This window comes from Copadichromis virginalis, linkage group LG15, assembly GCF_057382275.1.
Source record: "Copadichromis virginalis isolate Kocher_CV1m ecotype Utaka linkage group LG15, C_Virginalis_male_GT1.1, whole genome shotgun sequence".
Taxonomy (NCBI): Eukaryota; Metazoa; Chordata; class Actinopteri; order Cichliformes; family Cichlidae; genus Copadichromis; species Copadichromis virginalis.
In genome coordinates, this window is record NC_140632.1 from 6,443,259 (window position 1) to 6,463,151 (window position 19,893).

The window sequence follows — 19,893 nt, forward strand, 5'->3', positions numbered from 1 at the left end:
GCAGTTTTTGGCAAGGTGGCGAGAACAAGAATCCTGTTATGCTTGGGAGAAGCCAACTTGACTGAAAAGATCTGAAAAGCTCTAGATTGTTAGAGATACAGGCTTCAGCTGGGTGTTCTTACCTGCAAACTAGTTGTTTGGTGTGAAAAATATACAGTGTGTTTCTGTCTCTTTTAAGCTATGTTACCTGGGCTGACCACATTCCATTTCACTGTTGCTAAAATATCTTGCTCAGCTGCAGAAGGAAAAACACTTAATATCTACACTCATTTATCAGTCTCGCTTGAAGCTGAGCATTTGAAATTTAAAGTATGATGTTGAATAAAATTGAAACAAAGTAGGAGCCACTGAGAAATTAGACGTGTTTGAAAGCGCTGCGCAGTTGACCACTCCAAATCAAACACTTCTGTTGCACAGTATTTGCATGGCTTTTTTTCCACTGCGGGACATGGAACTACAAGCTGTTATGCAGCTTAACTGCATGCATTGAGGTGTATGTGACTGAAACAATAGATTATATAATAGAAAGCCTATTCTGTTCTTGAGTTCAAGGTTAACTGTGAGTTAATATATGCTAAGTCAGTATACTTAGTTGGCTTTGTAAGATGATTTTTACATTAGAAATAAAATAAAGAATTTGTATACGAATCTAACATTTATTTTTTATGCAAAAAATAAATCAAAATAAACCAGAAGATACACAGTTTCTGCAATATTGTAATGTTTTTATTATTTTTTGAATTTGGCCAATCAGAGTGCAGGACCAAAAACCAATACCACTGCAAAAAGAGAAGTACTAATCGGTGACAGCACATTTCTGTGTGTCACATCATGATAATGGGATTTAAATAGGCTGAGAAGAATCAGCAGTAGAATATTGATTTATTTACAATAACATGTTTCTAACAGTTAGTTTAAAATAATATGATTCTTTATAAATCATTTTAAAAAGAAGAGGAACTGAACTCTGGAACGCCTTTAATTAATTACTGTCAGGTAATAAGGGGACTATGCACAAGTGTTTTGGATTGTAACACTGACACCATCATTTTAACTATAATTTCTCACTCTCCCACATTGGCTGGTTTATATGTCTCCTCAGTTCAGCAATTTTTCTGCAGGCCTCTCCCCTGAAGGAATGTCATGTCATGTTTAGACTGCAGCTCATTTCTCAAATAAGTGTAAGTGCTGCAGCACCGAGAAGAGCAAAACAATAGTGAGAGATTGATTGGGAGGAATTTTGGCAGTTGTGGCACCGATCCTTTTATAACAAAGTTGTATACGGTAGCACGAAAACCTGGTGTAAAAAAGATCAGTGCCCTGATGGATGAGCTGTGAACTCTGGAATAAATTGGCTTTTCAAATTTTGAAATGAGCACCATAAAAATCTCTGCATTTTTGTAACATTGACAGCCAAAACTGCAAATTTTATCCAGTGACTGAAATGTTTTATCTTGCAGCATTTATCCTTCATTTATCTGCTTCACTTTCTCTCTGTTTTATGCTTTTTGTCCATCACACAGTTACTAATGGAAAATCGGAGGCCCAGTGTTTGAAAGGGACTTTTATGTACAAAGGATTATGTTAAAGACTGTTTGTTATTTTGATATTTAGTCATAACAGGGCTTTGACATACTAAAACAAACTTCTCTTGACTTTTTTTTAGCGCTGGGTACAGATTTTTCTGTGATTATATGCAGAGGAACCACTGAAAGCTGATCTCCAGACCTCCCTGTAGCTACAGGGGAGCTTGTCAGATGTGTACCCAGCACTCAAAGCCCCTGGCTTGGCCGCGGGGATGGCAGCCTCTGCCCTGAACCTAAACGGAGTCATGAACAGGTATGGGATTTCTCAAAAGTCTCATTTGCTTTTAACAGTTGAGAGAATACACAGATTTCCCAGAACGTTTTCGCATGGGAATTGTATACTTTAAACATATTTAGCTGCTGATGTAGCCGTTAAACCAGACCAACAGGATTTCTTTTTTTGTTTGTACTCCATTAGAGAGCAATTAATAACTTTAAGGGACACATACTTAATGGGCATGCTGTCAGTGAATGTCCTCTTTATTTCAAGTCTAGGTTTCACTGATGTGTCCTATTTAGTCACTAATATAATTACAACCTATTGAAGCACATTAACCTAAAAATAAACTCTCTCTTATCGTCTCTCCACATCACATCTCCACAGTGGTAATCAGTTTCACACCCAGCCAGGCTCCTCTAGTGCCAGCTCTCGAGCCCGAATCACACCAGCTGCCCGACCTGTGCTGCCAGTTCCAGATCGGAGCACCTACTGCCAGTTACTGGGAGGAGGTCTCTACAGCCCAACGAGTCCACAGGTAGCCTGTTCATCACATCCACCAAAATCTGAAGAGACTGTTCATGTATTTTCCAGCTTTTTCTAGTAGATTATTGTCTAGACAAAAGCACTAGAGCAACAGTAAAACACCTTGAAAGCTTATGCCAGTAAGATAGATAATAGTGGTATGCAACTGAGATTAATTTAATTAGCTCACTGAAACTACACTAGGTTTTACCTTGATGCTACAATTTCCACTTGTTGTAGTTCAGTATGGGAATGCGAAATAGAAACTGCTTAGATTATTTATATTTTATATATTGTACAGCTCATATTGTTTTACATTTCCTGTTAGTAAATCCCATGTTGTTTTATTTTGTATTTTTTCCTTTTAGACAAGCCCTCGTGGCTTGGGTCAAACCTTTATCTTCCCTTCTTCACCCTTGCGCTCGCCTAGCCCCACACCTCGCGCTCGCTCCCCCTCGCCGCGAAGCCCGGAGCTCCTAGGAGTCAATGTGGGCCAGCGAGTCCGACGCCTGAGCTCGCCTGGCGGTGAAGATAGAGGGGACGAAGACGGCCACGAGGAGAGGGGACGAGAGACGGGAGGAGGAGAGAAGCGAGAAGAGAGGAGACGCCAAGCGCAGCTGCTGCAGATTCACAGAGAGCTGCAGAACGTTGAGGTGATCAGACCTGTGCTTTTCAATTATGTCCATCCTCATTCTCAGCATGTTTTATCAGCTTTTTAGGAATACTTGCTACATCTACCACCATTTCTGTCTGCATCCAAAAAATGCAGTTATGCAACAAAGCAATTAAATAAAAAATAGAAGGATTTCCTGGTTTAATTTGATTTGCTGGGGCAGTCACGTCAATGCCACCATAGCTACTCTTACACAGCTGTAGGTGATGAGGGTGAAAAGTAAAAGGTAGGCCACATGCATTTTCAGCTGTTTCTTCCTTGTGTTTTTATGTATATAGAAAAGTTGTCTGCATGTCATTCAATAAAACAGTTACAGGATTTTTCATCAGATCTTCCTGAAAACAGAAGTTGCAAAACTTAGTGGGATTTACTAAAACAAATACAGCTTTTATGTAATATAATCCACTTCCATTTAAGACTTTTAATGGTTTTCATCATGCATAAACTATTAAAGAAAATAGGCACTCTATAATATGTTGAAGCTTGTGAGTTTACGCAACTTGGCTTCTTTAGAGGTTGCTGTGCACTGATTAAACAAAAGAGGGACCAGAATTAGATTTCTTTCAGTTTGATTTCAATACAAATTTAACAAAAGTACTTTTGTTGGTTTATATTCATCCTGACATTTATGCTCCCTCACCCTCTTTCTCCTTATTCTTACTGAGGGGAATGCCAACATACTTTAGAACTGACTGTGAAACTGCAGACAGTCACACACTGAAGTTGTAGCGTGCCAGTGGCCCATTTTTCAAGTACTCTGTTTAATGCCAGGCGATGGAAAATTTGAGCGCCGTGGGCCATTCCTGCTGTGTTTTCTTAATATTGGTGTTTTTTGTTATGATATTTTTTCAATTACTTCTTCTCTGTTTATTTTTCTGACATTTTCCAAAGCTCTGCTACACCTGTGAAATCCTAAACTATTTAAACCAAATATTGAAAACACAAATATGCATCAAAGCATAATTCTCTGCAGTAAGACCAAGACAATCAAACCGTAGTTTCAATGTTCTCTCTGTCCAGGTGAGGGGAAAAGTTGGCATTTTTGAGGCCCACATTTCCGGGATCCGTGCCCAGGTACTTAATAGTGAGCTCCAGCGCAGCCCTCGGTCTCCCAGACGAGTGACTCAACAAACTCCTTCTGATCCTGGCAAAGGAAACACAGCTCTGGATCACCTAATGACTCACCCACAAGAAATTAAAGCCCCCTCTGTTGTCCAAAATGGGAGAGAAAGGGATGAAGAAACAAAGGAAGGAGAAAGAAGCGAAGAAGGAAAGAGTGATGGTGAGAGGGACAGCAGCAGCACTAAATCAAATACAGACAACAAGACACTGATTAAACAAAATGACTGCCTTTCAGAAACATTAAAGCAAACTCCCTGTTTAGATGGACTGTTTGATAAAGGTTTTCTTGAGACATTTGATAAAGATCGAATGACAGACACAGAGAAAAAAGAGGGAGAAGTACTGAGGGACATGGAAACAGAGAGCAAGCAACTGTTCGGAGATGAAAGAGATCTGATGGATCAGAAAGAGGACCTGTTGTGTACTAAAATGCTGCTCCAGCCAGAAGGACACACGTTGGAGGTTAATCCTGAAATGTCCCAGGCACAAAGCAGCGAGAGCACCCCTTGTTTGCTCGACATGACCGAGCACACCTCAAACCACTCTTCCATCCCTGCCGTCATAGTAACTGACCACGGTTTGGAAAACCAGCCTCAAACTTCTGAAGGCTCCTGCTCAGACCAGGGGCGAAGCTGCTCGCCTAGCCCCAGTTCTAGCCCCGTGCCAAACTCCACTCGTTCTCTCAGGAAGCTGTCATCGTCCTCTGCCTCCTCAGCCGGTTTCTCCTCTTCGTGGGAGGAGTCGGAGGAGGATATTTCCAGTGATACGGAGAAAGGAGAACAGCTTCTCAACCCTGCATTCCTCAGTTCTCAGCAGAAAGCAGTAAGTGGATTCAAAATCTGAGATTTGAGCTTGTTTGTCACTGTATCTACAGCCTGCTGGCTATTCAGTGGACCTGATTTAATTGGAAACTTCTAATAAGATTGTCGCATGAAATGCACACAGGAAATGTCAGGGATGGGTTCTTCTTGAAAGCTAGGGAACAGATAATAATGTTCTTCCTCTCAAAGAACCAACATACTTACAGCCATATCACAATTAATACAAGTGGCGCCATCATTTTAATGACTTTCCAACCATTCAGAGGCTCGCTGGTTTTGGTCATTTGAAGCATGCTTCAAAGAGCTTGAGTTTCCTAGCTAATGCATCATAATGGAACAAACATCTTGAGCGCTACAATTGAAGTGTGATCTGTGAACTGAAGGTCTGACCACAGAGATTGTCCATTCATGTAGCGCTGCATACAGAAGCTGTATGCACAAAAGGAAACCAAAAGACTTGCCTGGCATGTTGTAAGATGGTGTTGTAAGTTTTATGGAAGTTGTGTTGTTGACCTCACAGTGGAGTATGATCTTAACTAGCTCATAACCACAGCATTCTTTCATGTCAGGGTCTCACAACCATTCCCGTTGGATGAGCTAAGCTGGAAAGTTTGCACTTTTCTCAACAACTATATATAGCTGTATCAGTAAGTGACGATGACAAAAAATGCAAAACTTACTGATGAGGAGGAAAGGATACTGTAGGATGTAGGATTATGAACTGTTGACTGACAAACTGGTGGTGTAGTTGTAGCATGCCAAACTTTGTTGAGAAAATGTAGGAAAAATGTAGTATCCCCCCGCCCTCGGTTTCTTACTTTTGTTGAGAGTAAATGGTTTGCAATGGCGCTAACTCTGCACACCTTTCTTTTAACAGATTGTCTTTGAACTTTTGAGCTTTTGAAATTAAGCTGCTGTTAAGCGTCATGTGTGGTCAGCTTCACTCCCATCAGACTTACAGATGTTTGGGGTTGGCGCCGCTTTGGCTTTAGGCTAATTAAAACTTGTTCAGCAACAATTATTGTGGTCAGAGTCTACAATTTCTGATTAGCTCCATTGTTGCTTTCTTCTCTTCACCCTGTTTCTGCTTGCCCCCTCACACACACACGAAACACACACACTGTAATAGACGAGAAACTATGAAAGAAACTGGCACAGTCATTAAGGATTGCAGAATGAGAACAAAGACTCGTAGTTTGCTGACAAGTTCAAACTAATTAGGTAAATAACTATAAATAAAAGAAATAACTATTTTGTCCCTTTTTGGCTTCTTGCAGGGGAGCAGAGATTTTTTTAAATCACGTTAAGCACTGAATTTTAAGTTGTGTGAATAATATGAACATTTCATTAAAAAATTTTGAAAATAATGGAAAAGCTAAAGTTTTGTAACATTTTTGATAAATGACTGTCACTAATAAAATAATGAGACTGTATCAACAAAGATAATCTCAAAATATTTTTAAGCCATGCCAGGAGTAGCACTGTGGTAATGCTGGGTGTATCTATTGGTCTGCTTTTTTTGTTGTTTTTGTTGTTTTGTTTTGGGGTTTGTTTGTTTTTTCAGATCAAGCATCAAGCTGGTTGTTGTGAAATTTTTTCAGATTTGAGACTTTAGTAAAATAAATACAGTCCTTTGTATGAATGGAAACACTGTAAGCATACTACTTTTTTAATATTAGCATGTGAGCATCTCCTCCACCATGTAGTTTCCTTTTCCTTCTTTTTTAATGGAAGTCCAACAGGTTACGAAACACTAAACCTGCTGATGTGATGTTGTAGCTTATCTTTTCCTGGAAGGAGTTTGTTTCTGCGAGACTCTCTAATGGCAACTGTCCTGAAAAATGATGCTTATCAGTGTGCTTTTTCCCCAAATCTTTTTACAAGCCTGTAGTAAACAATCACTGCGTACACCGATCATAATCGGCTCCCACCGAATGATGCAATCACTACATTCACAATACAGTAACAGAAAAAATGGCACATTGGATCAGCGTTAGTCATCAAAAGAAGAAAACATCATCATTGCTGACTGTGCATTTGGCTTCGCCCAAAGGCAACTTTATAACTCGGGTGTTGCAGTGCAATTAAAATATGCCTATATGAAAGCAAAGGGGCCCGTGAGTGCGACCTTAAACCAGAAGCCTCTCATTGTATGGCTCATTATTCACGATAACAAAGCTATCTCTGTGCCCCAACCTGTGTCTGTGTGTGTGTGTGTGTGTGTGGGGGGGGGGGGATCAAAATGAGGGAAAGCTGGAGAAGTTGCTAGTCACACACACTTAGGCTTTTCCTGCACTTGGATGCAGTTCAGAGAGGAGGCTGAGGCCTGATTGGGTATGTAGTGTGTGTGTAGGTGGGTGGGCGGATGTGTTTTTATTTGTAGCCAGCAAAGGTTCACAAGGCCATCTCACTTCTGCTTTGAAACACGACTTAACGAAGGATTGTATAACTGCTTTTAATGTTTCTTACACAGTGTGCCAGTCCCAGAGCTGGCTCTTGTTTAGCACTTAATAAGTGCTAAAAAATTGGTTTCTGGCTTTCAGAAAGAAGTGCTTATATTAAAAACAGCAACAGAAAAACTACTGAAATATTCAGTGTATAGCCATATTACCGCATGAAATCAATGAGATGGTAGATTGACCAAAGATTTTTCACTTGCAAATGCATTCTTTTTTTCTTGCATATTTAACGAATGACCCCACCCGAAACCAATATCCTAGCTCTCACCAGCCGACTCGCATTACAAACGATTTGTTTAAGTGATCTTGGCTTGTGGATTTGAATATTGTTTGTATTGCTCTTTGCATATTTCCGGTCATTGTTTTTGGTTTTATCCAGGCAGAGAAAGCGACAGAAGCTCTTCATGGCGCAGATATGTCAAACGTGTGGGTTATTCATGTTTTTGTCACAGTTCCTGATCCGTACAGTTTTAAGGAAACCTGGTGAGTCTGTGCAAGAGGCAAACGTGCAGAAACACATAAAGCATGCTCGCTTGTGTGGGAGGTATGTAGGAGAGAGGAGAGGGAGAGAGAGAAGAGGAGTGATACTGTGAGAATAAGAAAGAACGAAAAACAAAGTGAGCTCGACAGTAAAACTGGCAGAGAGACAGAGCAGAAAAAAAGGGCACGACAGGAAAAGTTGTACAAAGTGTACTGCATATTAGCCATGTTGTTTTCAGCTGGCTTTACAGGGAAAATCGTTTTTAGCCTTCTTCTAATGGCAGCTTGGCGCAGGGATACACATTGTGTGGCATTTTCCAAAGGAAACGACACTGCACGGATATTGTTTGGGGATATTATTAATAAAGGATTTGAAACCCTAATAGGAAATTCATAGATTCAGAGTTAAATGTAGCACCAGCACTGCTAGATCTACAAAAAGAGATTTTTTTAAATGATAAAATTTCATGCGTGCTTTTTAAAAATGAAAGTTTGTGTGTGACACAAATGTGCTCCCCTTGAATAGATTAACCCCAGATAAAGTTTATGCTCTGTATTCAAATGTAGCTGCATTTGTATTCTTCACCACTGAATTCACCTTTGTTTTCATTAATACGTGCTTCTGCTGTTAGCTTTTGGATTATATGAAGTCAGTTCACGCTTAACTGGTAGGGGTTGGAATCTGAACAGAGCCATATATAGACACTGTTTGGCTGATCTTTTCACTGGTGGGCATCTTTCCAAGGTTAGAAGACACACACTGCAGGCGCTGCCAGCGTTGCCATAGCTTTACTTAACTTCTCACAAAAGGACACCTGCCATAGATTGGCATCAGCACCTTTTTTCTTTCTGTAAGATTTCAGTTGAGCTCTGTGGAATAAAAAATTAAGCCACCAGTGACTTACTTCGGGTGACAGTCAGTCGTTTGCTTCTCTTTAAAAATCCACATGAGAGTAGTTTAAACCTAAACAGATCTTGATAGACTTGCATGTAAGTGAAAACTAACTAGTTTGGTTAAATAGTGTTAAACTGAAATTGTGTGCATCAGTAAGAATCATGGCATCGATTTAGACGCCGGTTCAAATGATCCTAATGATCGATTTAATGAAAATATGAACTTGATATTACAACAGCTACAGAAAAGTAAAACCCTGCTATTTTGGTCAGGGTAAAAGTTAAATATTTCCATTGTTTATTAATCATTAAACATTTTGAATGTTCCTGCGCCTAAAAGTTAAGATTTTCGGCCATCTTTGATATCACAACAAAAATTTAAAAAATACTGTTTGGCTGTTTGGAGTGTAATTTCACTCTTTTGTTTTTCTTTTCTTACATGGAAAGCAGCTTCATTGTTAGTGGCAGGCCTAAAAACTTTTACCAGTCCACAGCTTTAAATTGCCGGTTATTCTGAGAGTAAGATGGCAGATAAACTATGCAGCATGTTGCCGTGTTTACTGTTACTGTGAAGTTTTAAAGTTTGGGCGTCTTTTGTTTTTCACAGCTCTATTTAAATTTGCAAAATTACCTTTGACACACACAAATGTTTTCATTTTTTTTCTCCCCATTTTTTAATAAAATAGGAGCTTGAGTTTTGTTAAAGCTGTAGAGAACACTCCAGCCTCAGCTTCTGTAAAGCCTGATGTAAGACACTAAAGTTAAGTGGAGCAGAAGCTACAGCGGAACGGAAGTGGGGCAGGACTTATGAAAGTCACACTTTAAATGATGCAGACAGTGTGTTGTCACTCATGGTGCGTATTTACTCTCTGTAAAGCTCTGACTGCATCATATTTTTTACCACAGTCCTCATTTGCTGAAAAGGTGTAGCAATTAAACAGATCAATATGCAAACAAACATGTCTTTTTGAATGAAGACTACGCCCATGCTGCTGTATCTGTAAACTGTTAAACACACACACACAGATACAGCTACACACACACATGTACATGCACTGATGCTTTAATCGACACACCCTCTGTACACACTACACACTGCAAATTCTTCTGGCTGATACTAGCTGTACATACTTTTCATGCAACACTGTGCACTCTTTTTTTCTTCTTCACAAGCCTACCTTAAACTAACTTTTACTTGATGCTTTAAAGTGCTGTCACACTCTGACCCAAACATAAATTTTTCCCATGCCTGGTTAATCCAACCTTGAATCGAAACTCACTCCCAATACCAAAAAACAAAAACCCTAAACTTTTGTTTTTATGTGTTGGAATGCACTGAAAGAAAATTCATTTCTGTGTCCACAACTGTAACTCAATTTGATTGACACACACACACACACACACACACACACACACACACACACACACACACACACACACACACACACACACACACACACACACACACACACAGTGTTTGTACTGCAGTGGAAAATCTTCACTACCACGGCGGTAAGTTTCCTAGCAACCCTGTGACGTCAAACCGAGTTTCCCTCTCACAGCTGTACAGTGTGTGTGTTTGGCAGAGACTGTAAGTTTGGTGTGTGCTGCAGAATGCCTGCCTGGTTAAGTCTGAGAGGGGAAACACCGGTCAATTCTTTATTTGGAGCTTTTTGTGAGAGTGAAGGAGCATGCATGTGCAGACTTGATTTGCTCTAGGCAGTGGAGGAGAGGTCAGACTCCTCTTACCGATGCTGACATTTGGGCTCAGAGCGTTATTGTCAGCTTTGGATACCAGCACACTGGGGAACCCCTGCTGGTTCTGACACATGATTAGAAAAGGGATGTAGAGCACACCTCATGAAGGAGTACTTGTAGATTTGATACTTGCATACAAACCATGTTTTCATAAGCAAACTGAGAACCCCCCCCCCCCCCCCCCCCAAAAAAAAGAAAAGAAAACATTTTGAGGTGTTTCACAGTGAAGCCTAGATCTAGAGTCAGATATGCTTTTTAATGTTCCATACTGACCTCAATTTGGAAATAAGTCTCCTTATGACTGCAGCATTCAGTTACAACCCAGCTGAACAGTATCAAGCCTTTCTTTTTTCTTTTAGGTGTCCCTTTTTCTCGCCTTTGTCTCACTGTCAGTTTTGCAAAGCTGTTGTTCCACTGGCCAGCCTCGGTTGCTAAGATATTTATCATGCTCTCTCCAAGCATGTTGTTTTGCCTGCATCACACTCTGAGCAGTTTAATTTTGTGAGTGTGATTGTGGTGTTTGTGAGTCTCTGTGTGTGCCTCTAAAGTTTGCAGACTCAGACAGCTAGAGTGTTTGTATCTGCAGGGGACCTTGTGGTGAGCGATATCAGGCTTGTTATTTCCTCAGTGCCTCTCCGTTGAAAACATCAGCATGCATCAGTGTTTCCCCTGCTTCTTCACATTACACATTTATAACCCAGAGTCACCCTTTGCCCCCAAGGCTTTTTTAAAAATCACTCTCCACCCTTCTTTCTGTACTCCCTGCATGCAAATGAGTGATATCTGGTTGCCTTATATAACCTTGGGCCTCCTGATCGAGACAAAAATATCAAATTTCCACATCATCTATGCGTATGGTTTGCAACAATAATTGTTTTAATACTGCGTGTAATAATTTTCCAGCTGTAGAATCTATAGGAGTCACTTGCCTAATGCAAATTTTGCACAAGAGCATGTCTGCACGCATGTGCTGAGGAACGTGATGCACATTTTGTAGGCATGATAATCAAGAGGCCAATAAAACGTCCATGCGTTTACAGAGGGCAAGGCCATTTTTTTCTGTCGTTTTTTGTTTGTAGTCAGCGGCGGATGTGGAAAATACTGTCGCTGAGGCAAGCGGCAACCCCCCCACTTCCTGTCTGCAAGAAGTTCCTTCGCTTACCATTTCCCCTATCTCTCTCTCTCTCTCTCTCTCTCTCTCTCTGTCTCTCTCTTTCTGTCTCTCTCAATGGAAACTTCACTAGTTCTCCCTCTCTCCCCTTGTCATCCAGCTGGTCTGGGGACAGGAGATAGGAGAGAGTGAGAAGAAGATGAGCGTGTTGACTCTCAGGGAGGTTTGTGAGCAGAGAGCATTTGGCAAGCAGCACGCATCTTCATTTTCCTTATTTTTTTAAAATGCAAACTTAAACAAATTAAGTGCAAACATAAGTACTTTTTCAAACAGCCAGAGGCAAGCATGGGAACACTTGGAAACTTGTAGCAAACCCATAGGTTGCGTTTAATAACACGGGTGTAACAATGTGCACAGTTTGTTTTGGTTTATTGCATCTCATGCTTTGGTGTAATACATAGGCCAAATTTAGCATCTATAGCTAAATTCATTATTTAACACAACAAACTGTTTATAAAACACAAGTGGAGATTTTGCTGGAAAGTGTTGGGAGATGTTTTCTTTGTACAAGTAATCTTTAATCATTTTAAGAACTCAATTAAGCTGTTTTGATGACTCAAGAGATCAGCTCAAGTTTCCCCTTACAGCTCCTGCTTTTATTTAAATTTGGGTAAGAACTTTGCCTTTAAGTTCGTGTATGTCCACAGGATCCATTATTTCCAGCCTTCCCATTGCCAGTTAATTTGCGGAGCCATCCGTGCAACGCATTTTGGTTAAGCGCCAAAGCGTTCAGTCACTCCAGTCCCCATTCCCACAAAGTTAAGATCTCTGGAAATTGCCGAGCAGCATTTGAACTGGCTGATGTTCATTTAAAGTAAAGAGATATTCAGCAGCTGTTTAAAACTTATTTTGCTGAAGTATTTTCATAAAATAGGAGTGCATGCAAGGCATTCATCCAATCAGGTTGAAGAAGACAGAGAGTACTTGATAATCATCTTGCCCAACATGCATCCAGTTTCTTAGTAATGTGTGATCCTCCCCACGAAAACACACCCCTGTGAATGCTTATCTTTAGACAGCGAATTCTGACCAGAAATGTAGGAAGGGAGAGCAAAGGGGAGCAACATGTAGTAACATGTTGCACGGGGATGGTCATCAACACATTTACTGACTGCAGTCATGGTGCCAGAACTTTCAAGACAGCTCAGGATGGAGGTTGGTGGTTTGATGTTTGGCTGTTCCAATCTGAATGCTAAAGTGTCGTTGGGCCGAGTTTCTCCACTTTGCATTCATCGACGTGTGAATGTTAGATAGAAAGCACTTAGACGTAGATAAAAGCATGACTGTGAATGAGACATGTTGTATAAGTGCTTTGATTGTTTTAGTAGAAAAGAGCTATATAAGCGCCAGTGCATACTTAAGTAAGGCCATTTTATTAAACAATAGTGATAATTAAACCTTACTAAATATATTATGTCAAATGCGGGTTGCAGTTAGTTAAAAATACGTGCCTTTCCTAGAGGATTTATGCATTTCTTCCAGTACATATCTGGTGACTGGCAATTTGCATATAAGCATGAAACAATGTGCGGAAAACCACACACATACAAAACAGAACAAAAAACCAGAGACACCGACACTACCAGATGAATGCTTCATGTATTAATAGATCACATACAGTCATCAGAGGAGTTTCAAAGTCTGTCAAAAGTGGTCGTCATAGTGTTTAAACAATGAAGCTGTAAAGTAGGTAGGACAGTTTGCAGACCATGCTGGGTTTGCTATAAAGGGACGACAGTGTAAATAAGTGCTGTGGCAATTAGGAAGATACAAATTAATCAACTGTGTAAGTCAGGGATGTCAAACTCACTTTACACTCATTTACAGGCTCACTTTCGTCTTAAGTGGGCCGGACTACTGAAACTTCCCTTCCTATCAGAAGTTTAACTGCACATTTAATTACATTTAATGTACTTTAACTTACTCATTAATAAATTAAACTGCATGGTTTTACAACATGATAATTGATTCTTTGGGATAAAAGTGTAAACTTACAGAAAGGGTTCAGGTAGCTCGTTGCTCAGACTGTCCTGTAATTATAAAGCAGAAAGTTCTAGTTCATTCACAAAAATCGTTCTGTTTTTGTTTATTTATTTGTTTTACAGTGGACACATTTTAAAAAGCAGACATTTCTGTAGTAGACAGTGGATAACAGGGACTTTTTTGCCATTTAATTGTTAATGTATTACTTTGGTGTGATATAAATGGCCTTGGAGGTCTTTATTAGCAGGAAAGCTGGAAAAAATTCATGAAAATACAGTTGACAGTCTATACCATTCTGGCTCCTGTGCCTTATGTTTGACACCCCTGGTGTAAATGATCTGCCCTGAAAAAATGATGAAGAAAAAGCCAAACATTTTGGAGGTTAATCTGTATCTGTTATGTTCTAATTGGTTGTAATTTTTTTTATTATTTTACTGTCAGTGAGACAGTTTCACTATTTCAGGAAACAGTTAACTTATTAATTAAAAATATAATAGTTTTGTAAAGTAACTCTTTCTAAATAGCTTATAAAAAGTGATATTCATCTGTCAGCTGGTAAGTTATTGTTTCAGAAGATAATCACAGACAGAGAATGTCCAGATTTATTTACATGTTTTCTTTTTACTAGCCATGTAAAATTCAAATGTGACACTCTGCTGCACCCAATAGTGCTGAGTTACAGGATGAAGGTGCATTGCAGTAGCTTCAGCGGCTCGGCGCAGAGTGTGTGGGAGCTGCTGTTTAGGATGTTTCCTTTAGTTTATTTTAGCCCTTGTTGCAGCTTCTGTCACAATCTTTCTTTGTGTCATCCTCAAGACAAGCGTAGAGGTTTACGCAATGACGCGTTCAGACACATGTAACAACTAAAAGCAGATAAACACCAACGCGCAGGTTTATTTTGAATTTCCACGAAACCTCTCTGCATTTCCAGGATTTTGCCCTCGGACTCTCTTCCAATCACGCACACTCTGTCCGTGCCTTTGCAACCTTTGTGGGTATTTGCATGTCCAGATTATGTTTGTCCTCTGTTTTGCCAAACAAATGATCTACAAGTGTTTATCCCCACACACACACACACAGACATATATGTGTACATCTTGTGGGGGCACGAGTAGAACGAGGAGTATGCAAGCCTGAGGTGCTCGGTTTTTCGGCACAGATAGCTCAAGTTTGGGCGTGTTGCGGGAGAGCCGGACGGATAATCGTTCTCGAGGGTTTTTCCAGCTGAGTGGCACATGATTGGTCATGATGTGGTCTACATGGCTGTATTCGGTATGGAGTGTTATTTTATCAGTTGGAGCCATCTGTATTATTGCCATCATCCACCGCCGCCACAAACGGCAGCAGGTACTCTCACCTATACAGCCTCTTTTTGAGTAAAGGCTTTCTGCAGAATGCTCTCATAGCTGGACTTAGTTCATGTTTTGTGATGCTTGACAGCTCTACTCCACTTTTAAACTTTATTGTGCAATAATATACCTGCACTATCGCTGTGATAGCTGCAGGCTGAAGTTTGTTTTTAGTCTTACAGACCTCCCTCTCCTCTTCTGATGAAATTTAAATGTCTGTAGCTCGTAAATCTGCACACGGTAACCATGTCTGTTATTACTCACACTTGAGTTGCTCCAGACTTTCTCCTTCTTGCTCTCTCTCTCTTGCCCTCTACAGCTCGCACACACAAAGCTGTCAGTGGGCAACGTGGTAGAAAGATGTCACGGAGAAAAATGCAGATCTTTGCTACTTATGAGCTGGAGCCCGACACCGCAGCTCACTCGCTAACTGGCTAAAAGTGGCGTGGGGAAAAAAGGAGATGGGGACTATCATTCTGTTTGGCGTTTGCTGGTGGTCTACAAAGTGCAGGCCACCAAGTGTGTTCGTGATTATTAATGTTTTTTTTACCCATTTTTCTGAAGTTGACAGTCTAGTCTTACTTACATATCCTGACACATGCAGAGTTCTGTTCGATGTCACCTTTAGTCTGCTTTGAATCATACTGAGGCTTTTCCATTTTTCTTTAAATTGCACAACACACTGAAATGGCTAAACCTCGCTACTAAACTTTCTGCTTCAAAAAGTCTCATCGTGCTGATGATGACTCAAGCCTTGCTGCTCTCTTCAGAGTCATTTCGGCTGACCTACACACATGTGAATGTATGAGAGTTGTACTTTTAGTGGGAGTGAGGTTATTTCTTTTTCTTGATCCTCCACTGGTGCAGAGCAAAAACCCCTCATGTGACTCGTCGCTGCCTCGGACAGTAAGGCCAGGAGGGAGGGAGAAAGTGTGTGCGCCTGAAGTTGTGTGTGTCCGTGCATCTAACCATAGATAGTCATGCTATCAGCTGATGAATTTTCATCAGGTCAAGATTATGTGACATGGGGTTATATATCTCCTTCTATGGTCTTCTTCTCTCTTATCTTATCCTTCTCCTTACTTCTCTCGCCTTTCTCTTCTTCTCCTCTCCAGTTATTTGTTGACACAAGATTATTTCCCCCCTTCACAAGACCAGTTTGAACTCTCTTGTGTGAGAAAGGACACATCTTTACCAGTGGAACGTTTTCAGTTTTTTTGTGTTATTTCTTAAAACTAAGCATCTTATCATAGAAGGTTATTTATTTGAGAATAGGCTGTTTGTACTGCGTTTGAAGAGATGCCATAAAAACCTTTGGATTTTTTTTTTGCCGCGTCTCTCTGTTACTCTCTCGGTGTGGTACAGCCAAGCGTTGTTCAAACCCACAGAACAAGACGTGGAATTTTTCCATCTGATGTAATGCTGCAAGCATAAAAGATTGTACTCAGCCAGAGTTTGTCATTTCAGTGAGGTGCAACAGGCTGCAAGTTTAGCACATCTACTTGAGTATAAGAGGACAAGAAATGAAGAGTATTTTAGTCAAATCCATGCTCAAATGGATTTGAGAGGTTTGGTTAAGAGTGCCATTTAAAGTGACAATAACCTGTGGTTCATTTACTCGTAAAGTATTTCTTGTAGTTTCCCTTGTTTGGCCTAAACACCACTCTTTGACATGTTTCTACATGGCTACTTCTTCTGCTGAAATATGGATATTGCTGTTGAAAGGAAGACATTTTTTATCACAAAGATTAAGAGCTAGAGAAAGGGAACGATGGATATGAATCAGATCAGAGAAAACATATTTATGTTGAGAAAGCTGTGTGTGTGTGTGTGTGTGTGTGTGTGTGTGTGTGTGTGTGTGTGTGTGTGTGTGTGTGTGTGTGTGTCAGAGACCTAAGGCCTCATTTTGTGAATGAGTGTCCGTGTGTGTTTCTATGTGCGGCAGGAGTCCCGCAGTTCAATGTGTCCTTGCCAAGGACAGGGAGAGCCTTTGGAGAAACACTGTGTGTGTGTGTGTGTGTGTGTGTTGTGTGTGTGTGTGTGTGTGTGTGTGTGTGTGTGTGTGTGTGTGTGTGTGTGTGTGTGTGTGTGTGTGTTTGTTACTAGGGGAAACCCCAGCCCAATCCTCCAGAGTTTAGATAAAATGTTCTAAAACACTGCAATAAAAAAGAATGACAGCGAGTGTGGGAGAACCATGCAGCTCCCCCAGGGTCAGGGATACCCGCCTGTGTGTGCGTGTGTGTGTGCGTGCGTGTGGTATGTGTGCACATATGTGATTTAAAGTCTTGTTTTTCTCACGGTCATTAAACACTGGATCACCCGAAAGGTTTAGAGGAGAACTTGCAGTACAGTCCCTCTGAGACTGAAGTAGACTGAAGTTGATGTTTTACAAAAGTTGCATAAGCAGAAGAGCAAATATTAATATTGCACTCACTCATTTTACAAACAGTGGAGTTTGGTTTAAACGGGTTGAGGTCGGAGAGCCTTGAGCTAGTGATCATGAATAGCTTAACTAAAATAAAGAACTTAGGCAGGCAGCTTTATGGTACACGAGTCATTTGTGGCAGAGCTTATGGCTGAATTCCTCCTGAATGTGAAAGCAACACATCCAAGTAAGTAATAATCAACAATGTACATGTTTGTGTTTGCAGCACAAGTCTTGGAAGAAGATTAAAAACATGGTCCACTGGTCGCCATTTGTCATGTCCTTCAAGAAGAAATATCCATGGATCCAACTGGCAGGGCATGCAGGTAGGACACACACACACACACACACACACACACACACTGAAGCCTGTTCAGCTATCTTAGTGAGGACATTCGTTGACATAATGGTTTCCCTAGCCCCTTACCCTAACCCTAACCATTTAAAATAAATGCCTAACCATAACCTAATTGTAACCCTGACACTAAAACCACATTTTGAGCCTCAAAAAGGCCTTCAAACTTGTGACTGTTGGTTCTTACAAGTATAGTAGAATGCAGATTTCGGTCCTCACAAAGATAGCTAGACAGGAACACACACACACACACACACACAGGTTTCTCTGAATAAATACAGAACTAAAACAGCAAACTCATTGGGGGCTTGTCCATTTAAGCGTATGAAATCAGCACTTCTAGAATACAACTTTCATCAGGCATACTATTTGATTTTTTTTTATAAAATTTGGCTTCATATAGTTTTAATTTTGGGGATTCTCTTTCACACGCTGTCATACGTACTTGCTGGTGGTCAGCTGGCCAGGGGTTTTTTTGTCTCGGTGGTGGGCTCAGACGCAGTTTTTCTTAGAAAATATGTAGACAGGCAGATCTGTCTTTGTTGGAGCCGGCTCTTTGTGGTCAGGGCCCTCAGGGGACGAGTCTGTGGGAATACTTGGGAATAGAGATCGTGCACAACATGTCATTCCTAAAACTAGGCTAGTGGAGGGGAAAACGTGGGCACGCAGTAAACATCTGAAGGCTAAAATGGTAACAAAATACATGTAGCTGGTTATATTTGTGCTGATTAAGTTGTAAAAATATGCCAGCCTAAAACTGACATTTGGCAAAATCATTATCACAACAGTAGGAAGCAGCATTCTCATTCTCAGGCTTTCCCATCTCAGTTTTTTTTCTCATTAAAGGTTAAAGATTTTGATTTGGTAATTTATAAAAATTTGGTCTGGGTTGTCTGGGTTTCCTATTGCTCTTTTATCCCTGTACACTGCAGCTTTTAGGGATTGTTCCTTTTTTTTCTTTTTTCTTTGCTATTTGACAGACGAGGCAACTTCACAAAGCCAATAATTGTTTTCTCCTCCAGTGTGAGTGGGACTTAATTGCACTCTGTCTCTACTGGAAACATCTGTAAACATCTTTTTTGAACTGCTGTCTTGTCCATTCACTTGTAAAACGAGTCACAGCTTCTACTCTCACTTGCTCCCGATGACCTACAGCAAGTTACTCAGGACTCTTTCTGCACATTTACAATGAATTTCTGTCTTTTCACAGGGAGTTTCAAGGCGGGAGCAAATGGACGGATATTAAAAGTAAGCAACCGTTTAGCGGCCCCTTAAGCAGCTCTGTGTCACTGCGCAAAAATCTGTTTAAAATCCACTCTGACTTTAAAAATCTTCATACTGAATGATCTGCAGCGCAGAGCATAAAACGCTGATTCCTTAATGGTATCTTTTAGAAACACTGTGAATGTGAGCAGCGCTGCTTGTCCCTCCTGATGAAGGACGTGCTTCGCCCCTACGTCCCTGGTTACCATGGAGACGTAGAGAAAGACGGCCAGAAATACAACCAGATGGAGGATCTGCTGGCTGAGTTTGACTACCCATGTGTGATGGACTGTAAGATGGGAGTAAGGTGAGAGAACACATTAATAATGCATGGTGACACAGTCATCCTTACACAACACGGCGACTGAGAGGATAAAGCGATTAATTATATTTCACGTACATAAGTAACTGTGATGGCTTTAACGCTGTGGCCTGTTTGTGAGGGTTATTTGAACCTTACATATATATCCATTAGGGCTGCTCGATTATGGCAAAAATGATAATCACGATTATTTTCACTGAAATTGAGATCACGATTATTTGACGATATTTATTTAACCCTTTAAGACCTACTATAGAACCAAGTCCACCAGAGCTTATATTATTTTTTTTACATGCTGTAGTGCCATTTGTGGGAGCATTTCAAGTTGCGATACATCAATACAACTGTTATAGCCCATATTTTAATAATATGTATGCATTAAGTCCATAGTAATTACATAAATTGCAAAAAAGTGCAATAAACTACAAAAAAAATAGAAAATCGCTTTTGTTTTGTTTACATATATTTCTACTTGGAGAAATTTAAGAGG

General features: G+C 40.4%; 1 protein-coding gene across 2 annotated transcripts in view; it reads left to right on the forward strand.

Annotated features, from left to right (window-relative positions):
• Positions 1 to 19,893, forward strand: part of itpkb (inositol-trisphosphate 3-kinase B) — a 41,411-nt gene that overhangs the window by 14,040 nt on the left and 7,478 nt on the right. For both annotated transcript variants that reach the window (XM_085431548.1, XM_085431547.1), the window contains 7 exons: positions 1,667 to 1,839; positions 2,191 to 2,341; positions 2,697 to 2,981; positions 4,022 to 4,945; positions 17,690 to 17,789; positions 19,029 to 19,066; positions 19,213 to 19,388. In XM_085431548.1, coding sequence (XP_085287674.1) covers positions 1,799 to 1,839; positions 2,191 to 2,341; positions 2,697 to 2,981; positions 4,022 to 4,945; positions 17,690 to 17,789; positions 19,029 to 19,066; positions 19,213 to 19,388 — 1,715 coding nt within the window. In that variant the 5' untranslated portion in view covers positions 1,667 to 1,798. The remainder of the gene's footprint in view (positions 1 to 1,666; positions 1,840 to 2,190; positions 2,342 to 2,696; positions 2,982 to 4,021; positions 4,946 to 17,689; positions 17,790 to 19,028; positions 19,067 to 19,212; positions 19,389 to 19,893) is intronic.